General features: G+C 39.1%; 2 protein-coding genes across 3 annotated transcripts; both read right to left on the bottom strand.

Moving 5' to 3' along the window:
* Positions 1-558: 558 nt before the first annotated feature.
* On the bottom strand, positions 559-16,094 carry galcb (galactosylceramidase b). 2 transcript variants are annotated; one of them, XM_084014039.1, is made up of 17 exons: positions 15,907-16,094; positions 15,685-15,753; positions 15,540-15,603; positions 14,842-14,955; positions 13,336-13,475; positions 12,675-12,713; positions 12,346-12,473; positions 8,672-8,827; positions 7,005-7,129; positions 6,165-6,292; positions 5,953-6,042; positions 5,778-5,867; positions 5,553-5,697; positions 4,512-4,692; positions 3,887-4,050; positions 2,067-2,143; positions 559-1,088 (listed from the first exon to the last, which is right to left on the bottom strand). In XM_084014039.1, the coding sequence occupies exons 1-17, from the start codon at positions 16,048-16,050 to the stop codon at positions 942-944; spliced, it is 2,001 nt and encodes a 666-aa protein (XP_083870165.1). In that variant the 5' UTR covers positions 16,051-16,094; the 3' UTR covers positions 559-941. The 2 variants fall into 2 exon arrangements, with proteins under 2 accessions (XP_083870165.1, XP_083870164.1); XM_084014038.1 differs by lacking the exon at positions 12,346-12,473 and adding an exon at positions 11,229-11,359.
* A 1,434-nt stretch (positions 16,095-17,528) lies between these two features.
* Positions 17,529-20,203, bottom strand: LOC311015834 (GTPase IMAP family member 9-like; the record flags this gene model as incomplete). Its single annotated transcript, XM_084013275.1, has 1 exon — positions 17,529-20,203. The coding sequence occupies one exon, from the start codon at positions 20,201-20,203 to the stop codon at positions 19,427-19,429; it is 777 nt and encodes a 258-aa protein (XP_083869401.1). The 3' UTR covers positions 17,529-19,426.
* Between the last annotated feature and the right edge of the window lie 259 nt (positions 20,204-20,462).

Raw genomic sequence — 20,462 nt, 5'->3', positions numbered from 1 at the left:
TGCTTACAAGTCTAAAATGGCACTTAAACATACTGGTATCACTTTGCATTTTTGCCACAGATAGACCTTTTTATTGAAGAACCTTTAAACAATCAAATAACCAAAAAAACTTTAATGAATCAGGCTCTAAATTTCTTTTGTCTACCTTGATACAAACAGAGCTTTTTCCAGTCACAACAAACAACTTATTTTTGTGATCCCAATAAAATCCAATATCGTCCCATCCCTACCTTACACACAGGTCCCACATTGACTAATATCATCTTAACCACAGGCACTGTTTCATATGATACAGACTTTTGGACCAAACTGAACCCCCTTGAGTCTCCTGTGGCAATTTGTCCTGGGCCCCAATTTGGGAGCAGAATTCAGTTTCATCAACTTACATATTGCATCGAGTTAAGTGAAGCCAAATTAACCTGCTTCACATGCAGTTTTTTTTTTTAATCAAAGAGAACCAGATTAAACAATAGCCACTTTTTTTTTATTTAAAATTATTTTATTTCTGCCCTTTAACATTTAAGTAATTAGAAAGCAAAACTTTAAAACATTTAAAAGTATTTTTATTCCATAAGAAACAGCGAAACATTATTTACAATTATATGAGACAAAATTGTGTAGAAATGTATTACATTATGTGCCCATTTGTTCTCTTAATTCTTATGTAAAACATTTGAATCTAAAGAAGGAAATCACATTATAATTTGCACACTGGAGTAGGGCTGTATTTTTTTTACATTCAAAGCTTCTATTGAGGTCGTCGAATGAAGCTTCAAATGTATGTCGTCATATTTTATGGCAGCATCTTCATGTCAGTTATATAAATATAATTTATATATTCACCATTATGAAACATTTCACTACAGCCTTACACAGAAGTGTTAATAAATTAAATTGATCACAATATTCACATCATAATGTAAAACATTATCACAGTTAAATCAATTCTCTGCCACCACAGCAAAGTTATCAAACTGAGCCAGTTCAAATGAGTGCGTTCCTATGGCGGCCCACCCATTCTTTGGTGTCAGTACCACAGCATTCTTCCATAGTGGGTATCCATTCAGCAGCCCTGACGCATACTGACCCTACAGGAGAGAGGGATCACAGGACATGAGTCTAAAACATATACCTATCAACTTCACTAGATACAGCATGACTCTTTATAACCTATCTGCATGCTCATCCTGATGGTCAGTCACATGGATGTGACAAAAAAAAAAGCACAGCGGTGTGGCTGACAGTTCCAGTTACCATGTGATTACACTGTAACCAACATTAACAACCGTCACTGCAGGAACAGCAAACTCCTACAGAGCTGAGCAACCAGAAAAAATATGAGTCAATCTATGGAGTTTGAGCAGGATTGTTTGCTGAAATAAATGAAGGGAACATTTAAATCACACATCCGATTTACAGACCCTAAGACAGAAATATGCACACTTGCAGGTACTGCCTCATGCTACAAGTAGTAACAAGGACACTAGCAGAACACAGCACAAGAGGAGAACCAGGCAGGAAGGAGATGGAGAGCCAATTTCTGTGGCCACCACATTTAAACCATTCCCTTTTTGGGGGTTGTCTTGCTTTTGCCTGTGCACTCATTGTACCTTTCATTTGCACATAAGCAGGTGATATGGATTCAAAATCACTTCTGCTTCCTAAACAGCCAGATTGATATCCTTGAAGTTGAACTCACCTGGTGTTATACTGTGATGATTAACTGGTCCCTTAGTTTTTTGAGCTGTGTACAATGTTTAAATTAGATTTTATGATGTTATCTGCTCAATCATTCAAAGCTACCATCTCTCTATAGAGCCTTAAATACATTACAACACTGTCAAGAACACTGACAACTAAGCATTATTTTCATTGGTAATTCATTTGCTGACAGCAAAAGGGCTCCAATGTAATGATATAATCAAATCAAATCAAATCTAATCCCAAAATCCTCATGAGTACCAATTCTCTTTGGACTTCAAGACTATATTATGTCAAGTTACCAGAAGCCCAAACACACAGAGTTTAAACCTTTCCAATTATTTAGAACCTAAGTCTCCACTTACTTCCACTGTGAGGGATAAGGTGTGCCAACCGTACGCTCGGGTCCCTGACAGTCCCTCTGCAACTACTGTCTGTCCAGCTGTTGACAAAAGAACAAAACAGTCGCACTCTGAAAATAAGTGTAGCAATGAAACCTATAAGATTGTGTATTTAGGTTCGTCTGTACAACCTCATCAACAATATGTCTGTTAATAACTGTTTGGCGATTACTTCTTTTATTTCCATTTGCTTTAATAGGACAAGTTTGGTGATATTCTACTTGTGAAAAGACCAAAAATGAAAAAGTGAAGTGGAAATCTGCATCTCAAAGCAAGGAAGGTACTAAGCAACAATGCCATTAAAGATTAAGTCTTGTGACATTGTTTAGTTGAACTTAATGGTCCAAAAATAACAATTATTACCTGTTGTACGTCTGTACGGAAGCCCTTAACGGTCATGCATACATATATTTTATTTCCTCCGTTTTCCCGTGATAACAAGATAATTCCTCCGTTTTCTCGTGATAACGAGATAATTTTACTCCGTTTTCCCGTGATAACGAGATAATTTCCCTCCATTTTCTCGTGATAACAAGATCATTTTACTCCGTTTTCCCGTGATAACGAGATAATTTTTCACCCGTTTTCCCGTGATAACGAGATCATTTTGATGTTCGGTAAAGTTGGAAAGATATTCACAGAGTCGAACTTCCGGGATCAATAAATCAGAATTGTCTGCAAATTGCAAGACAATCAATAACTCCACTGTTATACAGTAGGCCTACAAAGACTCCAAAATCACTACACACATCAAGGGTCTCTTTATGGTCAGTTAGAATCTGTGAATATCTTTCCAACTTTACCGAATTTGAAATCTCGCCTATCACGTTTCATTTGTTATCTCGTTATCACGGGAAAACGGATGAAAATTATCTCGTTATCACGAGAAAACGGATGAAATAAAATGTATGTATTCATGGCCGTTTAGGGCTTCCGTACTTCTGTTATTTAGACTCATACACATTCTGTTGCCCCAAATACTCACAAGATCACCAAAGCCACTGAAACATACAATTTCCCCGTTGAGGAATGTTTGATAAAACTGCAGTGGTTAGTGAGGTTTACTGAGGCTTGGGTCTAGGAGCCACAGACAGGAATTGAGAAAGTATTGAGAGAAGGACGAACACATAAGCTGTCTCCCAATTCAGCGGCCGTGGCCTTCGCGGTCTCTGAAATGAGACGGTTGCCTAGCAACCAGCTACGGTTGACAAGAGCATAGAAGAGGTTACTAACATTATATGATTAAAATGGAGCCAGATATCATATTTCATTATTTTTTATTGTATATTATGATGGAGGATATGTTCCAACACCGGCTCCATCCACACATGATGGATGTCAGGAGAGAGTGTAATTCTGCCACTGCTGATCTACTCGCGGACGCCATGTTGATTAAAATCTGATTATTACCAGCAAGCAATGAATTTCAGGATCGGTTGGACCGGGAAGGATCCATCAGTTGGATCCTCTGAATCAGGGAAAGAAGGCCACATTTCTGCGCTGCATTTGAAGAGTGGGGACAGCCTCCTCTTCAAATGCAGCCTGTGAAGGATGGTTTGGTCTTTTTTGTTAAAGGTGCTATTGACAACATTGATAACATCTAGCCACTAGATGACAGAAATGTTATCAATATGACCTTTAACACTATAGGAATAATCAAATACTGTCTGCCTTATTCTTTAACATCTACCCAATAGTCTGAAAACATTTTTCCATTGAGATATTTCTTAATTTTATGTCTTCATGATGAAATGTGTAGGGAAGCAGAGGGTGATACTACTGACCGAGATCATTGGTAACTTTGTATGTGCCATCTGCAAACACCCAGAAGAAGACTCCTTTAGCGCTGCGGGTCGACTGGCCTCCTTTATCCACCCTGGCTGCTATGAACACACCACCGGTCTTAACGCTCTCCATGAAGACATCACATGTTACCGTCAGGTTCTGCCTGTAACATCAAGGTGCTGTTATGTTGGATAGAAATCTGACACATTCACAGATTTAGACAGTTAAAGCTACTACGGGGAACTTTGACTGATCTTCGACTCCAGGTCAAAAGTGGCAGCGAAGCCGGAACTGGGTCTGTCTAAGGTGGGCTGGTTGAGACCCTGCTGGAGTCTGAACTGAATAAGTTTCAAGTACACCTGCATAATCTGGTTTTGCATGGAATCCAATCCGGTGTCACCGAAGACAATCATTAAGAATAACTACATAGAAAGCCATTCTTCTTGCTGATGGTCTCGTTAACTTGTACTGTAAGGTCATAAGGAGGCAGTATTACACTGTAGACCGTTTCATAACCAGTTAAAAGTTCCTTGTAGTAACTTTAAGTTAGCGTATGTATTCTCACTGGGACATCAATGCTGAAAATTAATACTATGGAGGTACTATTAGGTACCATCACCTCACCACTCATAGTCTCCTATAACACTGATGGTCTGGTCAGCATCAGCCACCCATGTGATGGGCCTCTCAGTCACAACCTGTCGGAAGGTGAAGACGTGAGGTCCAGGGTCGGTCAAGTTGACGTAGTACTCGAACACCCCTGTCTGGTCAGCAAAGTCAGGAGCCTCTGAGAAGGGAGGGTTTCCTACAGGACACCGGATACAGAGATGGAGACTATTAAGAACATATTGGGACAGATTGCATGGAGAAATACAAGAACATCAAACAGTTCACAAAAAAATATTTTGAGAAAGCTCATAGTTTCCACAATGGCTCTGTCTTAAACATTACGGCATTTTTCACAGCTATAGTTAATTTCCTTTGGTTCAAATCAGGAATCAAGTTGTTACATGGTGCATATTGCCTCGACTTGACTGTGAATCTGCACTCTATTGGTCAGAATGTCTATGCAGGAAAACTCCAGGATGTAAATAAACAAGTAAAAGAATATTTAGCAGTGGACAACTACGTGGGCTGATCTTGATTCTTCACTATGTTGTATGCATTAATCAATTTTGTCAAACAGTCTAGTTTGAAAATGAGAATGTGTTGATCAGTGGAGTGGCCAAAAGCACATAACGAGGGGGAGGAGTTAATTAATCCTGCTGAACTGTGACATGCCGTTGTTTTGGTCTCCACCCGAGTGCGATTGCTGTGTTCACACCTGCTCAAACGAACTGCACCAAGCGGGTAAACACTCCAGGGTTCGATTCAACCAACGAAGCAGGTGTGAAAACACCATTAATGACTCTTCAAAAATAAATCCTCTTTCTAATTTAAACTTTGCATCATGAGTTTTATTCCTTCTTTGTTAAGACCAAGGATTTAATTATCTGGTTGCACTTTAGTAAGCCAAGAAAAAAATAATCTATTGCACTCAATGTGTAATATAACATATTTGTAGTTTGATCCTGTACAATCATCTCATTATATGGTAAACATATCAAAATTGTATATTTCAAGAATTCAATGACCAAATGTGGGTTCTGCATATGGCATACTTACGAACATTAAAGTCGTCCTTGTAGACTTTAGGGAAGCGAGCAGAGGGAGGTGGGTCAGGGTAGTTGCCTTTCTGCCCTGTTGTTATTGTGGTTAATGTGTAAACCTCATCTTCAGCCAGCTGTAAAGTGAACGATCCATCTAAAAGCTGAAATCGTCATAAACATGTTATAAATCTGGCTGCCAACATTTCAGGTGAGAAGAATCTTTCTGAACTACCTCTTTTACCTTCAGTGGAGTTAGTTTCTCAAAGAAAGAGGGCTTTTGAGTTTTGAAGTTAAACTGTGACCGCCATACTTGGAGCTCCTTAATGGAGGCCTGGGGGAAATAAAGCATTTAGAATAAGACAAAAGCATCACTGGCTAATATTAAACAGTGTGATGAAGACTACAGACGAACATACAAAGGATCCCTTCAGCTGGAAAGTTGCATTCTGGGATGTCACATTGAAAGGAGGGAGCGGAGGTCTTATGCACACTGAATGATCATGAGTCTGTAAAGGAAATGGGGAAGAAAACATTTATAAAATTATATATTACTGTGTTTTTAGCATATGTAGCAAAAAGTAATACAAGTGGATTAAAACACTGAAATAAACAGGAAAGCCTAACTTGCCATGGTTTCTATGACAACAGTGAGGTTTCTTTTCCCATCAGTCAGGGCTACATAGCTTCCACCTTGTGCCAGATGTCCAACAGTTTGCAGGTAGGTCCATCCTGGCTGGGTGAACTGTGTGGTGTGGGCTATGAGAGAAAGAATACAGTGCATTGTTTATTGTTTATTTAACGGTTTCATGTAAAAAGGAGTTTTAAAAACAACATCACATGCTTAACATTTTGTCGTTGAATAAATGCCACAACTCCTCAAGACCCTTGACTCAAGGTTCCTTCTCTTGTAAAATATTTTTTTGTAAAACTACTGCCAGGGTAAACATTTTCAGAAACGTTGACTATGGATTCTGAAAAGTGAAGCCAAAGCTGAAGTGCCTTAAACTTGCATTTTCTTTACTGGCCATAAGGGGGCAACTCCCTAGGTTAAAAAATAAATCTGATTACATGGAAGTCTCATTACACTTCACCGATTTTGTTGATTTTGTGTAGGTTACTTATATAAAATCCAAATTAACAACAAAATAAGAAAAATGTGAAGGAGGTTGAATACTTTTGAAAGACACTGTACCATTATTTTTAATAACAAATAACAAATAGTGTCTTCACTCTGGCTCCCAGTAGAACTGACAAACATATGGCAGAGCTTATTTGTTTTTTAATATTTTTTGTAATTTACTTCGCTACACAATACATTCTCCTTTTATTTTTGAAACAGGCTTCACAACTGACAGATATTTTATATATTTTATATTTTATTTGCTGCATTTGTATGTATGCACACAACCCTTCTCTAATTATTGCTTTGGGTGAACATGCAACATATAAATAAATTAATTCATCTCACCTGTCACCCAGATGGGGGACTCCACCACATAATTGCCGCTCCAGGGTTCCTCAGCCGTCATCAGCCCGTCTCTGCTGAACGGCAGGTCCTTATAGTAGCCAGCCACCAGGTTCCAGGAGATGGTGCTAGAAGAAGAATCACTGACTATTTTTACATGCACACTTGGTTTTGGATATGAACAAATATCACAACGCCAACCTCAAGAAGGTCCAACACCTCTCGAAAAATTTGAAAAGAAATTATTTTGGCACAAAGTATCTAAATGGCACAAGCAGCTCCTGCCATGCGACTCGTCTATAGTTTGAGGTGATAAATGTCATGTTGGGGCATCGACCCATCAAACACAGCAGAGAATGACATTGACGGGGTGGCGAAATCCCCAAATAGACCAGATGATGCTGGTAAGAATAGTGACATAGACAACTAACGTCAGGTTAATAATATGCATGTACATGTAAACATGTATATAAGTGAAATATTATTTTTTTTTATGTTAGCAATGTAAACAGCATTAGCTTCATAGAGATGTTGTCTTTCTCGCAAAAGGACAAAACCTGGAAAATTTAGTGCATACCAATGGAGTCAGCAGAGGTAGTGTTTTTTTTTTTTTAATGACGGAAAAATCTGTCCATCATTTTGACGGTTTGATCTCGACTGTGATCACCACAGAGTGGTGTGGCTGGTCCACTGTTACAGAAAGAACGCTTGTTGCAGGATTTCCTCCCGGTGAAGCTGGTGCTTTTAGGGACGGTAAATCCTGCGTTCAGAGTCTGGTTAATCCAGTCTCCAGTTTGGCAGCATTGAGTAGGTTCAGAATTGATAACAAAATGAAAACGGCAATGAAAAGACATCTGTCTGAGGACAACGCAAAATAAATGATCTGCTTCAGGGGTCACTGCACCAGCGTATGGTCTGACAATCGCTCTGAGGACTTCATCCCGGTACCTAACAGCAGTCAGGGTGCCATTTGCTATGACATGAAGGTCTGTTTGAGCCTCCAAGGATCAGCCTCCCAAGACTATCTCTGACCCACCACCAAACTGGTCATGCTGGATGATGCAACAGGCAGCATAAGGTTCACCACAGCATCTCCAGGTTTGTCCTGCTTTTGCCTCTCCATTGCACCTGTAATATCCTGGTTCAATCCATAATTGTTGGCGTTTAACCTTTACAAAAAAACACTTTTACTTAACTGTACTGCAACAATGGGAGGCTCTCAGCTGTATATATAGACATATGAATCTTCATATAGAAACATAATGAGAAGTGGCTTGGTTCAATTCACTTTGCTTGAAAATTGGATTTAAATAAGCTGAGGCTATGTTAAACAAAATAAATAAAAAAAATCACGGATAATAATAGATTTTTACAACCCTGTCTGTTAAAAAAACTGACAACTACAATTGTCAGTTTCATCAATCAGACAGCTGCAAACAGTGGGTTACCGCATCCCTGCATACAGTCCCTCCTAACCTCACAATGGGGTCCGATTCTTCTTAAAAATGAAATATTTTCTTTTTATGGATGGATGTCATTTTCAAAAAACATGAATTCCAGGTCATTGAAAAAGCATTTGATAAAACTGTACAATCCCAATGAAAAATGAACACATTTGTTTAGAAATGTTCATGACTTTACCACGATGTGCTGGTGGTGTGTTTACATACGCAGTCATGAGTCCATTGACATAGTTCTGGTTGAGGATGCGAGCCCAGCAGCCTCCTCCCACCTCATTGTTGAAGGTGCTGTAGTCCTCTGAAGACCACAGCTTCTTCCCGGTCTTCAGGGCCTCATTCACTGTGGTGGTGCCTGGATAGTGGGCTCTGAAGGCCACACAGACAATGCACAAAGTCAAGGTCATAATGGGAAGTTAGAGCCCTAGAGGCATGCGAGTGTCTTTGTAAACTTTGCCAACAGAAGATCTGGGCTCACAAGCACAAAGTCACACACAATAAATCGAAAAAATACAATTAATTCATAATTTAATACATTAAATGTGTGCCTTAATGGTAGTATTACACAAAGCAGACATTACAGTTACTATAGTTAGCTTCAGCAGGAATTACGTTGTCCACCATGATTACATTAGCCTCATTTAGTTTTATAGTTTTGGAGAACAGCAAACTAAAATACACAGATGTTAGTTCATCCGAAATGGATATTTTTTTATTTACACCTAGGACCATCACTAAATGAATTAACTTCAGCAAAGGGTAGCCAATGATTTAGATGTCTGTTCCTCTGTGACAGAGTGTAGAACTAGAATTAGACTTTAATAATTTAATGGTAAAAAAGAGACTAGGCTTGGATGGGTGGGATGCTGAGCTTTCTATGATGTTGTATTGATGTGGTGTGCTGTAGTGAGCAGCAGACGCCAGCAAAGGTCATCTCTATAGTGGTAAAGCTATGATCATAGCACTGTTGTTCTTAAGGTATACTTGCTGAACAGCTACTACTTTACTCAGACGAGGACCTAACACTTGTTCTATTTTTAGCTCTTACTTTATCGGCAATGATATGTTGTGGTTTCTTTCTTTCTTTCTTTTGACAAATGTACGTATTGTAAAGCCCTGATTATGCTTCCGCGTAGTGATAACGCAACGGCAACGCAACGGCCACGCAGTTGCTTGGAGACCGTGATGGTTCTGCGTTGGGTTTACGTGTCGAAATGCAATTCAATGCCACACCGGTAAAGGGCGCTATGTTTTTTGTAAAGACTGACCGACCGACCGAGACTCTAGACGTATATCGTCGTAGCTTCGTTATAGCCTATTTGTTTACTTTCCGGCTTTAAACATCCACAATTTTTCAGAACTTGGTGTTTTATTTCTTTGTGCAAAAGTGACAAGGTGCAAACAATAAAACGAGGTGCAAACAATAAAAGTAGCCTTTTAAAAGTTTAAATGGCGGTGTTTATGAGTGGAAACCGGATAGCGGTCTCCAGCGGATGTAGTTAGCGGACCAATCACAGCCAATGCCGCTGCGTTGGCGTTGCGTTGCCTCGACGCGCGTCTAGGATTTTTGGGAGGTACACGTCAGGCCCTTGCGTTGGACGTAAGGGGGGTCCGCAAGGACGTAAGGGGTCCGCAAGCCCCCTTGCGTTGTGTCGACGCGGAAGCATAACTCAGCCTTAAGTCGCTTTGGACAAAAGCGTCTGCTAAATGACCTAAATGTAAATGTAAAGGCAGTGGAGCTCAGAAAAATGGAAACTTTAGTAAAAAAAATGTAAACTGACGTGACATACAGAGTAACTTTCCTTTTACTCTGGCGCTCAACTGTCTCAATGAGCTTTGCCGGCACATTTCAAAAGTCTATATCCATCCAGTTTTAATGTTTTGTGCTGTAAATGTTTGATGTTTATTGAGGCATTTTGATTGGGTGACGGGTGCAGTCACCGATCACAGCTGATATTAATTCTAAATGGTTTGATCAGTGCTAGACTGGAATGTACTGAAGCTTTTACATACTGTCTGGCTAATACTTGAGGTGAATAGAAATTTAGAATATTTTGACCAACATGGGTTTGTGGCACAAACCCAAGTATAAAAAAGTTGGCACTACTTTTGATGATTTGATGATTGATGATTTTATGATGAAATGTAATAATCAAATTTTGATTATTACATTTCATCATAAAATAATCACCATTTTATCTAGCCAAGTGCTTATCGATAGGTATCCAAAAAAACACTGAAAACAGAGCACAGGAATACAGTTTGAATCATAGTTATGTTTGAAAATAAAATAATCTGATTATGTGTTTATAATTGTCACTAACACGAATAAGCATTTGTGATAAGGATCCCTTAATTTTGGCTACCACAGAATTCATCCAGATATGTAGTGAGCACTAGAAGAATAAACTGGTCAAGGTTGTCTGTTTGTACAACTATGTAATGGAGACACCGTCTCATAATGATCTCAATCATATCTTTGATATTTGACATAAACATGATCATAATCAACCACCGGGAATATGATTGGTGCTTCTCTTGTAGCTCAAAAACACAAACAAAGGGAGGAAAACAAGATGTTCATGCATACAAAACAGACATGTGACCACAGAGTAGTATTGTTAGTACTGGATAAATCATAGCATGCATCTCCTGTTATTAGCTCAAAATGTTCATCACGTTAGAGACAAATTGGCACAACAAGCTGATGTTACGCACACTGGCAACAGACGCTGTGCATGCAAAGGTCATGCACAGAGGGGGGTCCTACCCTATCACGTCTACAGCTCTGCTGAGCTCGGGATCTAGCAGCAAAGATAGGGTAATGGGCTCCCACAGGTTGTCAGTGGCTATGATCCTTACACTCTCCAGACCACTCTTATCCAGAGTGTACCGTAGCAGCTGGTAGAGCCAATCACACAGTGGAACAGAGAGCAGAGGAAGACACGGACGTTACAGTATTTGCTGTGACCATGTAAAACTGGAACTTTGGAAATAAAGAAAACTGACTTTAAAGCTGCTTTAATTGCTCAGGGGCAGATGTATCCGACACATTATCTTATTAAATTGATATGGCTAACATGTTGGCAAACAGTTGACTATTTATGAATGCTGACATAGACTGTATATAAAAGTGGACGTAGTCAACGTGACGTCTCCCATTGGTTTGTGGACTACAGTTTTGAAACCTTGAGTTCTGGATTTTGGCTGGCGCAGTCTTGGATTTCTTGTAACTAGTGAAGGAAGTGACCATATTTGGACTGCAGAGGAGCAAAGGGTGGATCTGTACAGCGGCACCCCGAGCAGCAACCGTACCGCATCTTCTGGTGTGAAACGGTTTATTAAGGTAGCTTTCATGCCTCAAGTTAAGCTTTACAGCTAAGTGTTACAATAATCTGAGAAGCTCATTGCATTGGTAGTGTGGTAGCTACAGCAACGCCGTGGTAGCGAACTGTCGATCACAAGGTATAGTGATTATTGGCTGCACTATGAGAGACACCTTTCACATGACGCATTACAATTTGATCCGCCATTAACATACAAATAAATCATTAATGCAGCTTTAAAACCACTTAACAAACAAGTGTGTTTGTTTTTTACATGACGCAGCAATATACTGAACAGTTTAATAAATCTAAATGTTTCCAACAGAAAAACAGCCACAAACATTCAGCTTTGATCCGGCACAGTGGTTTGATTTATAGAGAAGATGAAGAAATGGCTTAACAATGTTAAATTGAACAGTGTTTCACCATCTGTACATCACATGTTTAGTTAATCAGTCAGGGATTAAATTGTCCTTGCAGTTGGGTGAAATGACGGATCATGCAGTTAGAATTTGTATATGGTGTCATCTCTGAGTGTGACATGGAGCCAACTGTACTTACCCAATCGCCTCAACAGACTCATTAAGGTATGGGTCAACGAGCATAGAATTAGCGATGCTCCAATCGCCGTCTGCTGCGATAACACCAACAGCAGTTAGACCGACTTTATCCAGCATTTCCCGGAGCACCTTGGCAATAAAGACAAGCTCTCAGAGGAACTCAGCTGAAATCATCTCAACCACTGATAGTACATGTCTCACGTGGGACATGACTCAATGTTGGTGGCTGTTTTTCTCTTTTAAATTACAGTTCAGACTAACCTTTCCCATAACGCACAGTTGTCAGTCAAATCAATGAGAGGACATTGAAATAAAGGAGATTTGGATTACCTTGATGTACTTGCTGTCATAGCTTCGCTCATTCCAGATCTAAATGGATGGAAGTGAATTTTAGTTACACAGCAAACCGGCAAGTTCATCGGCTGAAACAAATCCATCAAGCAGTTTTACAAAAAGCAATTTTTTTTAGCACAGTGTGATTACATAATTGACTTTACAAAAGTCAATGTAAAGACGCGGATAAACTCAAATTCATGAATGAGCTGGCAAAATTTGCGTCTTTGGAGCCAGTTGAAATATTTCAACTGAAACTGTGTCTCTAAAGCCTGATGTTGCTGAATCAGAAAGGTAGGAAACACATTTTGAATCATGTGTCTGTGGTCACCCAGAGCTCTACGATTGTAGCTCATATTAGTGCAGAGACCAGCCCAAACTATGTGTAGCATTGCATGTATAGAAACCATATACTATGGTTACAAACAACAACGCTGCTGCCGTATTTATGCCCAGATGGCGTTATTTTGAGCGTTGATGTAGCAGCTACAATGTTATTGCAATCCATAATAAATTCATCAACTCACCGTGAATATGAACAGTATGTCCACTGTTGAAGGTTTGGGCAGATCGGATAGTAAAGGCAGTTCTACTACACGTAGCATAGTGTGTAGCAGAGTTCGATCAGGAATGAGATTCAAAGTAAATGAGTACACACCCCAACATACTGAATGTCCAGATCATGATACTGCTTCGCTCCAAGAATCCAGTTCACCACGTATGTTGCAGTGATGTCTGGGAAGTCATAGGGCCAGTTCTTACCATGCCCCACCCAACCAGGAAATGCCCAGGGCAAACCTAGATGACGACACGCAACAACAGAAACATGCAAGACTGAAGATGCATTGTGTACTGGCAATATTATATCGATGTCAAACTAGAAAGTCCATTTCTAAGGAAATGAATGCCGGATGGTGAAAAGCTGACGCAATGCTAAATTGATGGTTTAAATGTGTAAGAAAGTGAAATAGTAGAAATATTTGCTGTTTTTGGTGTCAGTTAACATGAGAGTCTATAAAGCAGTTGGTTGAAGATCATCTTGCTTTCAGGCTCTGATAGACAAACTTGTAAGTGTTTTTACTTCCACAGTGACATTGTATGAAAGAGCACTCATTTCCCAACATTCTGACCAGAAATTGTTTATGAAGTGGAAATTGTAGCAATGAGAACAGGCTCTGAACATTCCATCCAATGCACCCCAATGTAAAAGGCATTTACACTAGGGCTGCACGATATATCGTTTGAGCATCGTCATCGCAATGTACGTGTGAGCAATAGTCACATCACAGAGCCTGCGATGTAGGAGGCGAATGAACTCATCTAATTTCAACTGTAGCTGACTGACATACACTGCATGTAGACTCTGCGTGTGCTCGGCACCACACAGCTCAGTATGACGAACGCAAAGCCAGATCTGAATGTCGTCCAAAACAGAAAACATTTTTAAATCACTAAGGCAGCTGGCAATATGCTAATATTTTTTATAGAGTTTTGTTGAAATCGTGTTTACTTCTTTTCTACTAGATTCTCCTCTTATTTATTTATTTTTATCATTATTTATTAAAAAAGAACAATGTTATCAGTAATTCAGTTGTTGAATAAAAAGGTTGAAACATGTTTATCACTCATTGTTAGTTTCTTAATGTAATTATGAAGCTGGAATGTTCCATTTTAATATAATATAATAATAAATGACAGAACAAAACATGTACTCAATTCCCGGCACAATAAAAGCAAGCAAAAAATATCTCTAAAATAGACAGAAGCCATTCTACTAACATTCACAAAAAGAGGGAAGATCAGTGCAGGTTAATTGTCCACAAGATTTCAGCAGTGCAGCATAGCATAAAGTGCTATGAAAAATGAATGAAAAATGTAAACATTTTGATGTCACATGTGTTACAGTTATGAAAGAGAAAGGTAATTGCATATGTCCGAATTGAGCTGAATGTTTTGATGTTTAAGCAGTTTATACGTTGAAATATGTGGAAGGAGTTAGATGCCGAAAAAAAACAGGTGGAAGAATATTAATAAATGGCATATTCGTAGAAGAACATATGTTCTATGCCGCAAGTTTGCTAACAGCCAGCTGTTTGTTGACAGCAGAAAAAATTATACTGTGTCTATGTACCGTCTACTGTATCTGTATCTATGTACTACTTACTTATGAGTGTGATATTCGGGTTTCTCTTCTTGGCCTCTTTCATTAGCCACCACTCGTACCCTCGGAAGTAGTTCTCATCATTCTCATAGTGCATGTGTGACGGCTCCGTTCCATCTGGAAAAAAGATAATATAGCCCAATATAATGTCAAAATCACAAGATATCACAAAATGAACCTGTTACTTGTCATGTCATCTATGGATATCCAGGGTTTATCCATGGCCATGTTGAACAATACTTTCTCTGCTCTCTATAATATAGAGTATCAAAACAGTTGTGATATGCTTTACAACATCTGGTCGATGCTGATGTGTACGTACCTAGGATGAGTTGGAAAACAATCATCACTACCACCTAACTAGCTGTACAATTAAATTTAAGAACAAAAAGGAAATTGAAAAGGCACATTTAAAATGGATCCATTTAAATTGAAACTGCCGATAAAAAGTGACATTTAAAATCCAACAGCTTCAATGGAAAACTGAAAGTTTAAATTGTAAAGATGTAATTGAAAAATAAGAAATAGGGAAACATCAATGAAACTAAAAATGGGAAATGCAAAAGAAACACCAGAGGTTCAACACATTTCACAGAAATGAATCACCAGCTATTTTAATCGTCGATTCAGTGTGAAAATGCATTATCGTGCAAAAATGTCAAACTCATTTTTACATTTGTAGTGTTAATAATATCGCTCACCAGTAGTTTGAGCGTCACCTCCAATCTCCACCTTCAGTATGTGCAAAGAAGCTCCAAAGTTTGGCTGAACAGAGCGAAAAAAAGACAACCGTTAGTTCCAAAGACTTTAAATTGAACCGTATGAATGAGTCGCGTCAAGTTATACCTTAAAAAGGTAGTCTAATATCTGGCTGCGGTACGGCTCGGCATAATTGACCAGCAAACGAGACGTCGCCTAAAGGAACAAGCACATAAATGTTACACGAGGAAAAAATAATGACACTGTGACAGAAACATTCAGACAGCTAACTTTAATTTAACGTTACTCATTTGAATCTGACGTTGACGTTACGTTACCAGGAAGTAGCTAAAAGCTGACTGAACTCACCCCTCCGCCGCTCAAACCTCCTATTCCGTCTAAAATTCTTCCCAGTCCTTCTTTATCGTTCAGGATATAAGTCTGTGAAGAGCAGAAAGTCAAAGACAAACCGAGAAATAACGCTTTCACTGCCAACACCCCTCTGTCTTCCATCCTGGTAGAACTGCTGGACGCTGCGCGAGCCTATTGCTTGCTGCCTGTGCATTCTGTTCGTCACGTGACAGCTCTGCTGAGCAGTCACGTGGTCTCAAAAGCAATTCAGTTTCTCTTATGCGACTCCCTGTACTGGATGGACCTACATAGGCCAACTGCATTTAACTGTTTCATATTTTAGACTATAAGGAGCCCTCAATATTGAACCATAAATTGAAAAAGCAGCAGAAAATGTAATGGTTAAAATTACGTTTAACTGAAACCAGTGCATGGTCGGAATAGTAATAGGTTTTTACAGCAATGATTTTACACTGTACGAAATATGAAATAGGCCATGAAAGCATAGACGAATTACTGTAATCTATGAGATCTCACTTGGGAAGAATCTCTGATCACTTGGAGAGTTTACATTAGTGAACTGCAGTTGTATTTGGTCTTTTAATATATTTTCTTTATTTCTATTGGAGGACAATGCTAGCAGTTCACAACCATGACAACATCCTAGTTTATGTTTATTGTACATTGTACTTGTGTCACAATAATCTCTACACTAACTGTGAGCTAGCTAGATGTCTAAAAAATAATGTAAACTGCCGTCCTCGGGGGCTATACCTTCGACTCGGGGACCTAGGCAATTGCCTAGTTTGCCTACCCTGTTGTGACGCCCATGTTTCTTAGTGACTGCATTAATGCAGAAGTCTTGCTTGCCCAGCTCTAACCACCCCAGCTCCCTACTGCTTAAAAATGCAGCACCAGCAGAGCGATTTCTGGGCTGAATTGGGTTGATATGTCGCGTTGGTCTTGCAGGGTTGGGCCAACAACATTTGAGAAGTTGCAGAATTTTGTGCCAAGCGGGAGGCTGCGTTGCCCCAATTGCACACCTTGAAGCACAAGGCAGAAATCCTTCACTTTCTCAGTTTTCCTATTTATTATTATGTCCACGAAAGGTAAAAAATGACAAAAGAATAATTAAAAAAGGTACAGGATTATGAAATGTAGTAAATCATACTCATACTTTTAACAATTTCTTCATCATAACACCCTTTAAAATAATTACACTATAAACTGTCTATTAATATAATAACATATTTTTGAAGTGACATTTTTGAAATGTGTAATTGAGTACTTATGGCAACTTTGTTGTTAGATATATTTTTGGTATATTTTTAAAATACATACTTATAATTATTATTGTAACAATGCACAGGAAGCATATTTTAAAAATGAATTAATTTAAATGGAATAAGTACAATTAAGCTTACTATACTACAACAAGAATATATATTAAATTCAAGTTAACTAATCATTAACTCACTTGCAGTACACTACTGATTAGTGTGTCTGCAAGCACATTCAAGTTTACTCAAATTGAATGCAATAAATGCAGTACATTCATTGTTAGCCATGGAATTCATGCTGGAAAAGAAATAAAAAAAATACATTGCTTGATATTTTTTATAGAAAATCCAATGTTTATTCTTCCTGGAAAACAAAATATGAGGCATGCTTACATCAGCTAGTACCAACCAATTTCGACCAATAATGATCATGATATCCTTCCTTCAATAACTCTTTTCACTGCACAGAGCAAGAGAAGGTCATGAGCTAATCTTTTGAACCATCAAATCAAATTCCGCCCGTTAGTTCCCGCCTCCAATCCTGTTTCACCGTGAAATATGTCATCATTAGGAAGATAGACTCTTGAGTCATTTCAGTTAAACTTTAAATTAATTTTAAGAGCTCTATAAAACGATTTGTTCACCTTTTAAATTCACACCAAAACGGTCAATTACATTAACACGGCAAACAGCTTGTCCTCTGTGTTTTCAAGCCCACTAAAAATGTGACTGTTTCACCCTTAACTAAATGTAAATGAAAAAGACATAAAGTGATTCACATTCCAGCAAACAGGTTATACGATTGCAACCTTGGAACGTTTCCAGAAGGTTGTTTTTGAAACCTCTGTGGAACATTCCCTGAAAAAATATTTTGATAACGCTTTTAGAATGTTGTCTGAAGGTTAACAAAGGTTGTTGTATAGAACCTTTGGAGAAAATCTAGGAAGAAGACAGTTGTATTTGTAATGTACTCACATTCCTATTAGATGCAAAACAGAACTCAGTCACCAGGTGTCACTGTTGTGTTATAAACGTACATAAGGTTTGGCTGCAGTTGGAGCAGCAGAACAAATTTCTCATCAAACCAGATTATCCATCCATCGTCTACCGCTTGTCCTGTATTCAGGGTCATTGGGGGGCGGGGGGACAGGTCGCCAGTCTATCACAGGGCTGACATGTAGAGACAGACAACCATTCACGCTCATATTCACATCTACAGGCAATTTAGAGTCCTGCATGTCTTTGGACTGTGGGAGGAAACTGGAGAACCCGGAGAGAACCCACGCTTACACGGGGAGAACATGCAAACTCCACACAAAGGGAACCCAAACCGGACCCAGGAATCGAACCCGAGACCCTCTTGCTGTGAGGCCTCAGTGCTACACACTACACCACCGTGTAGCCCCTACATTGATGAAAAATTTAAATTATTTTTTTTAAATAAAAAAAAAAACAACAGAAAAACAGATTATGTTTAGGCTATTCATGCAGAACTCTGTTCAGTAGAATGTATGCATTGCTGCTCAGCGGGGATATATTTTTATAATAGGAAAAATGCATGCATTTTGTAATCTGGATGATCACCCAGCCTGTGTCTCCTAAAAATTATGTTCCCACACTCATTGTAAATTAGGTTGCTGCGGATCACGTTTGCTCTTGACATATCACATATTAGTTTCAAACGAGTCCACAGAAGTCAATGCTGGGACAAAAAACAGGTTTGTCGAAATGCTTTTGCCACATTCTTGTTTTGTTTTGATTTGGTCGTCATTTTGAGCCAAATTATACTAAACTATACTGCTCTACTAAACCTATAATATGTACTTTCGTAGAGTGTTTTGTTTGGTTCATTAACTGTTTCAAACTGCGATCTTCTAGTCCTGAAAAAAGTTTCCCTGAAAACGTAATTGAGAGTACAGTTTAGTCATTCGGCATTAAACATTTAAACTATTGCAGTAATATAAGCTCTGAGGGCTCAGCATGTATTTCAGTGGTTTGTACATAACAGAATTTGTGAGAACTTTGTGAGAAACAGACAACTCTTACGTCCTCCAGGCTAAACCCACTTTGAATACATCATACATGACTCCACATATAAATGTGTATTACACTAGATAGACTACAAAGATCTCCTGCACAGACATGGTTAGACCAAAGCTTCTCTGCTGCTTACAGGTTTGGGTAAAATGACCTTTTTTTATCAGTGGATATAAAAAAAGTTTTAAACTGCTTGTAAATAACCAGAATATCTTTGTTTCCTACTGCAGAAGACATTTGCGTTTCTTGCGTTTCCCTCCTGTAAATTCTTTCTCAACTTCCTCCTGCAGGATGTTCCTCCACTGCTGTTCTGCTGCCTCCGTATTCCTTGCAAATCTTTGTTCCTCTTTGTCTGACTCCATTTTTGCATTTTTCAACATCTCCGCGGTGTAGTGCCCTCCGCCGTTCTCCAGCGTCATTCTCACAATTTTCTCCAGGAGCTGATGGGACTGCACCTCCTCTTCCGCTTGGTTGTTGAAGACGTGATATCTCCCGTAGCATAACTGAATGAGCTCTTTGAGCTCTCTGCTCTTTGAAATAAAGCTTTCAATAGTTTGTTTCTTCAGATAGTCTCCATGTGTGAACAACACGAGTGAGTATTTAGCTGCCTCCTCACCAAAGATACTTTGAATCAGCCTGATGGTTTCCTTCTCCTCCTGGGTGAACCTGCCCAGCTGAAGTACCAGCAGGAAGACGTGAGGACCGGGAGCGGACAGAGGGACGCACATCTCGATCCTTTTGAACACTTCTTCTTGGGTTAACTGAGTGTCAAACAGCCCCGGGGTGTCGATGACGGTGACCTTTCGACCTCCGACCTCTCCATCAGCTCTCTCGCATCTAAATGTCCAGGAGGAAGAAGACCGTTCAGACTTGAACACTTTCCTCCCCAAGATGGTGTTTCCTGTCGCGCTCTTCCCTGCTCCTGTCTTCCCCAACAAAATGATTCGGAGGTCATCATTTTTCTTCTGATGTGGAGATCCTGTAGAGATAAAGCACATCTTGTTTGTAGGTTTTGATATAACTTTTGACTTTGATGCAGATTTGTAAGTCAACTTAAATTTACTTGTATAATTAAGTTGACTTTACTTGTAAGTTGCAACATGTATTTAAGCAAAATATGAAGTAGTTCAAACAAAGACCCTTGAACTACATAGTAATCTGATGTAAATCCCTTCATTTTTTAAAGTAGATCAAGCACACTATTTTTCACTGAAATATAATGACAATCAAGTCAAAGCTGACAAAGCACAACATGGC

This window comes from Eutrigla gurnardus (genome assembly GCF_963514095.1).
Source record: "Eutrigla gurnardus genome assembly, chromosome: 7".
Classification (NCBI taxonomy): Eukaryota; Metazoa; Chordata; class Actinopteri; order Perciformes; family Triglidae; genus Eutrigla; species Eutrigla gurnardus.
This window is presented reverse-complemented; position numbering and strand designations above follow the sequence as displayed.

Bases quoted from the DNA above. Each gene is read 5' to 3' on its own strand.
- galcb (XM_084014038.1), bottom strand. From the start codon at position 16,050: ATGGAAGACAGAGGGGTGTTGGCAGTGAAAGCGTTATTTCTCGGTTTG. The intron at 14,956-15,539 runs GTGAGCGATATT...TCTTTTTTCCAG, and splicing joins AGGTGACGCTCAAACTACTG to ATGGAACGGAGCCGTCACAC. The intron at 4,051-4,511 runs GTGAGGTGATGG...TTGATGTTACAG, and splicing joins GTTATAGGAGACTATGAGTG to GCAGAACCTGACGGTAACAT.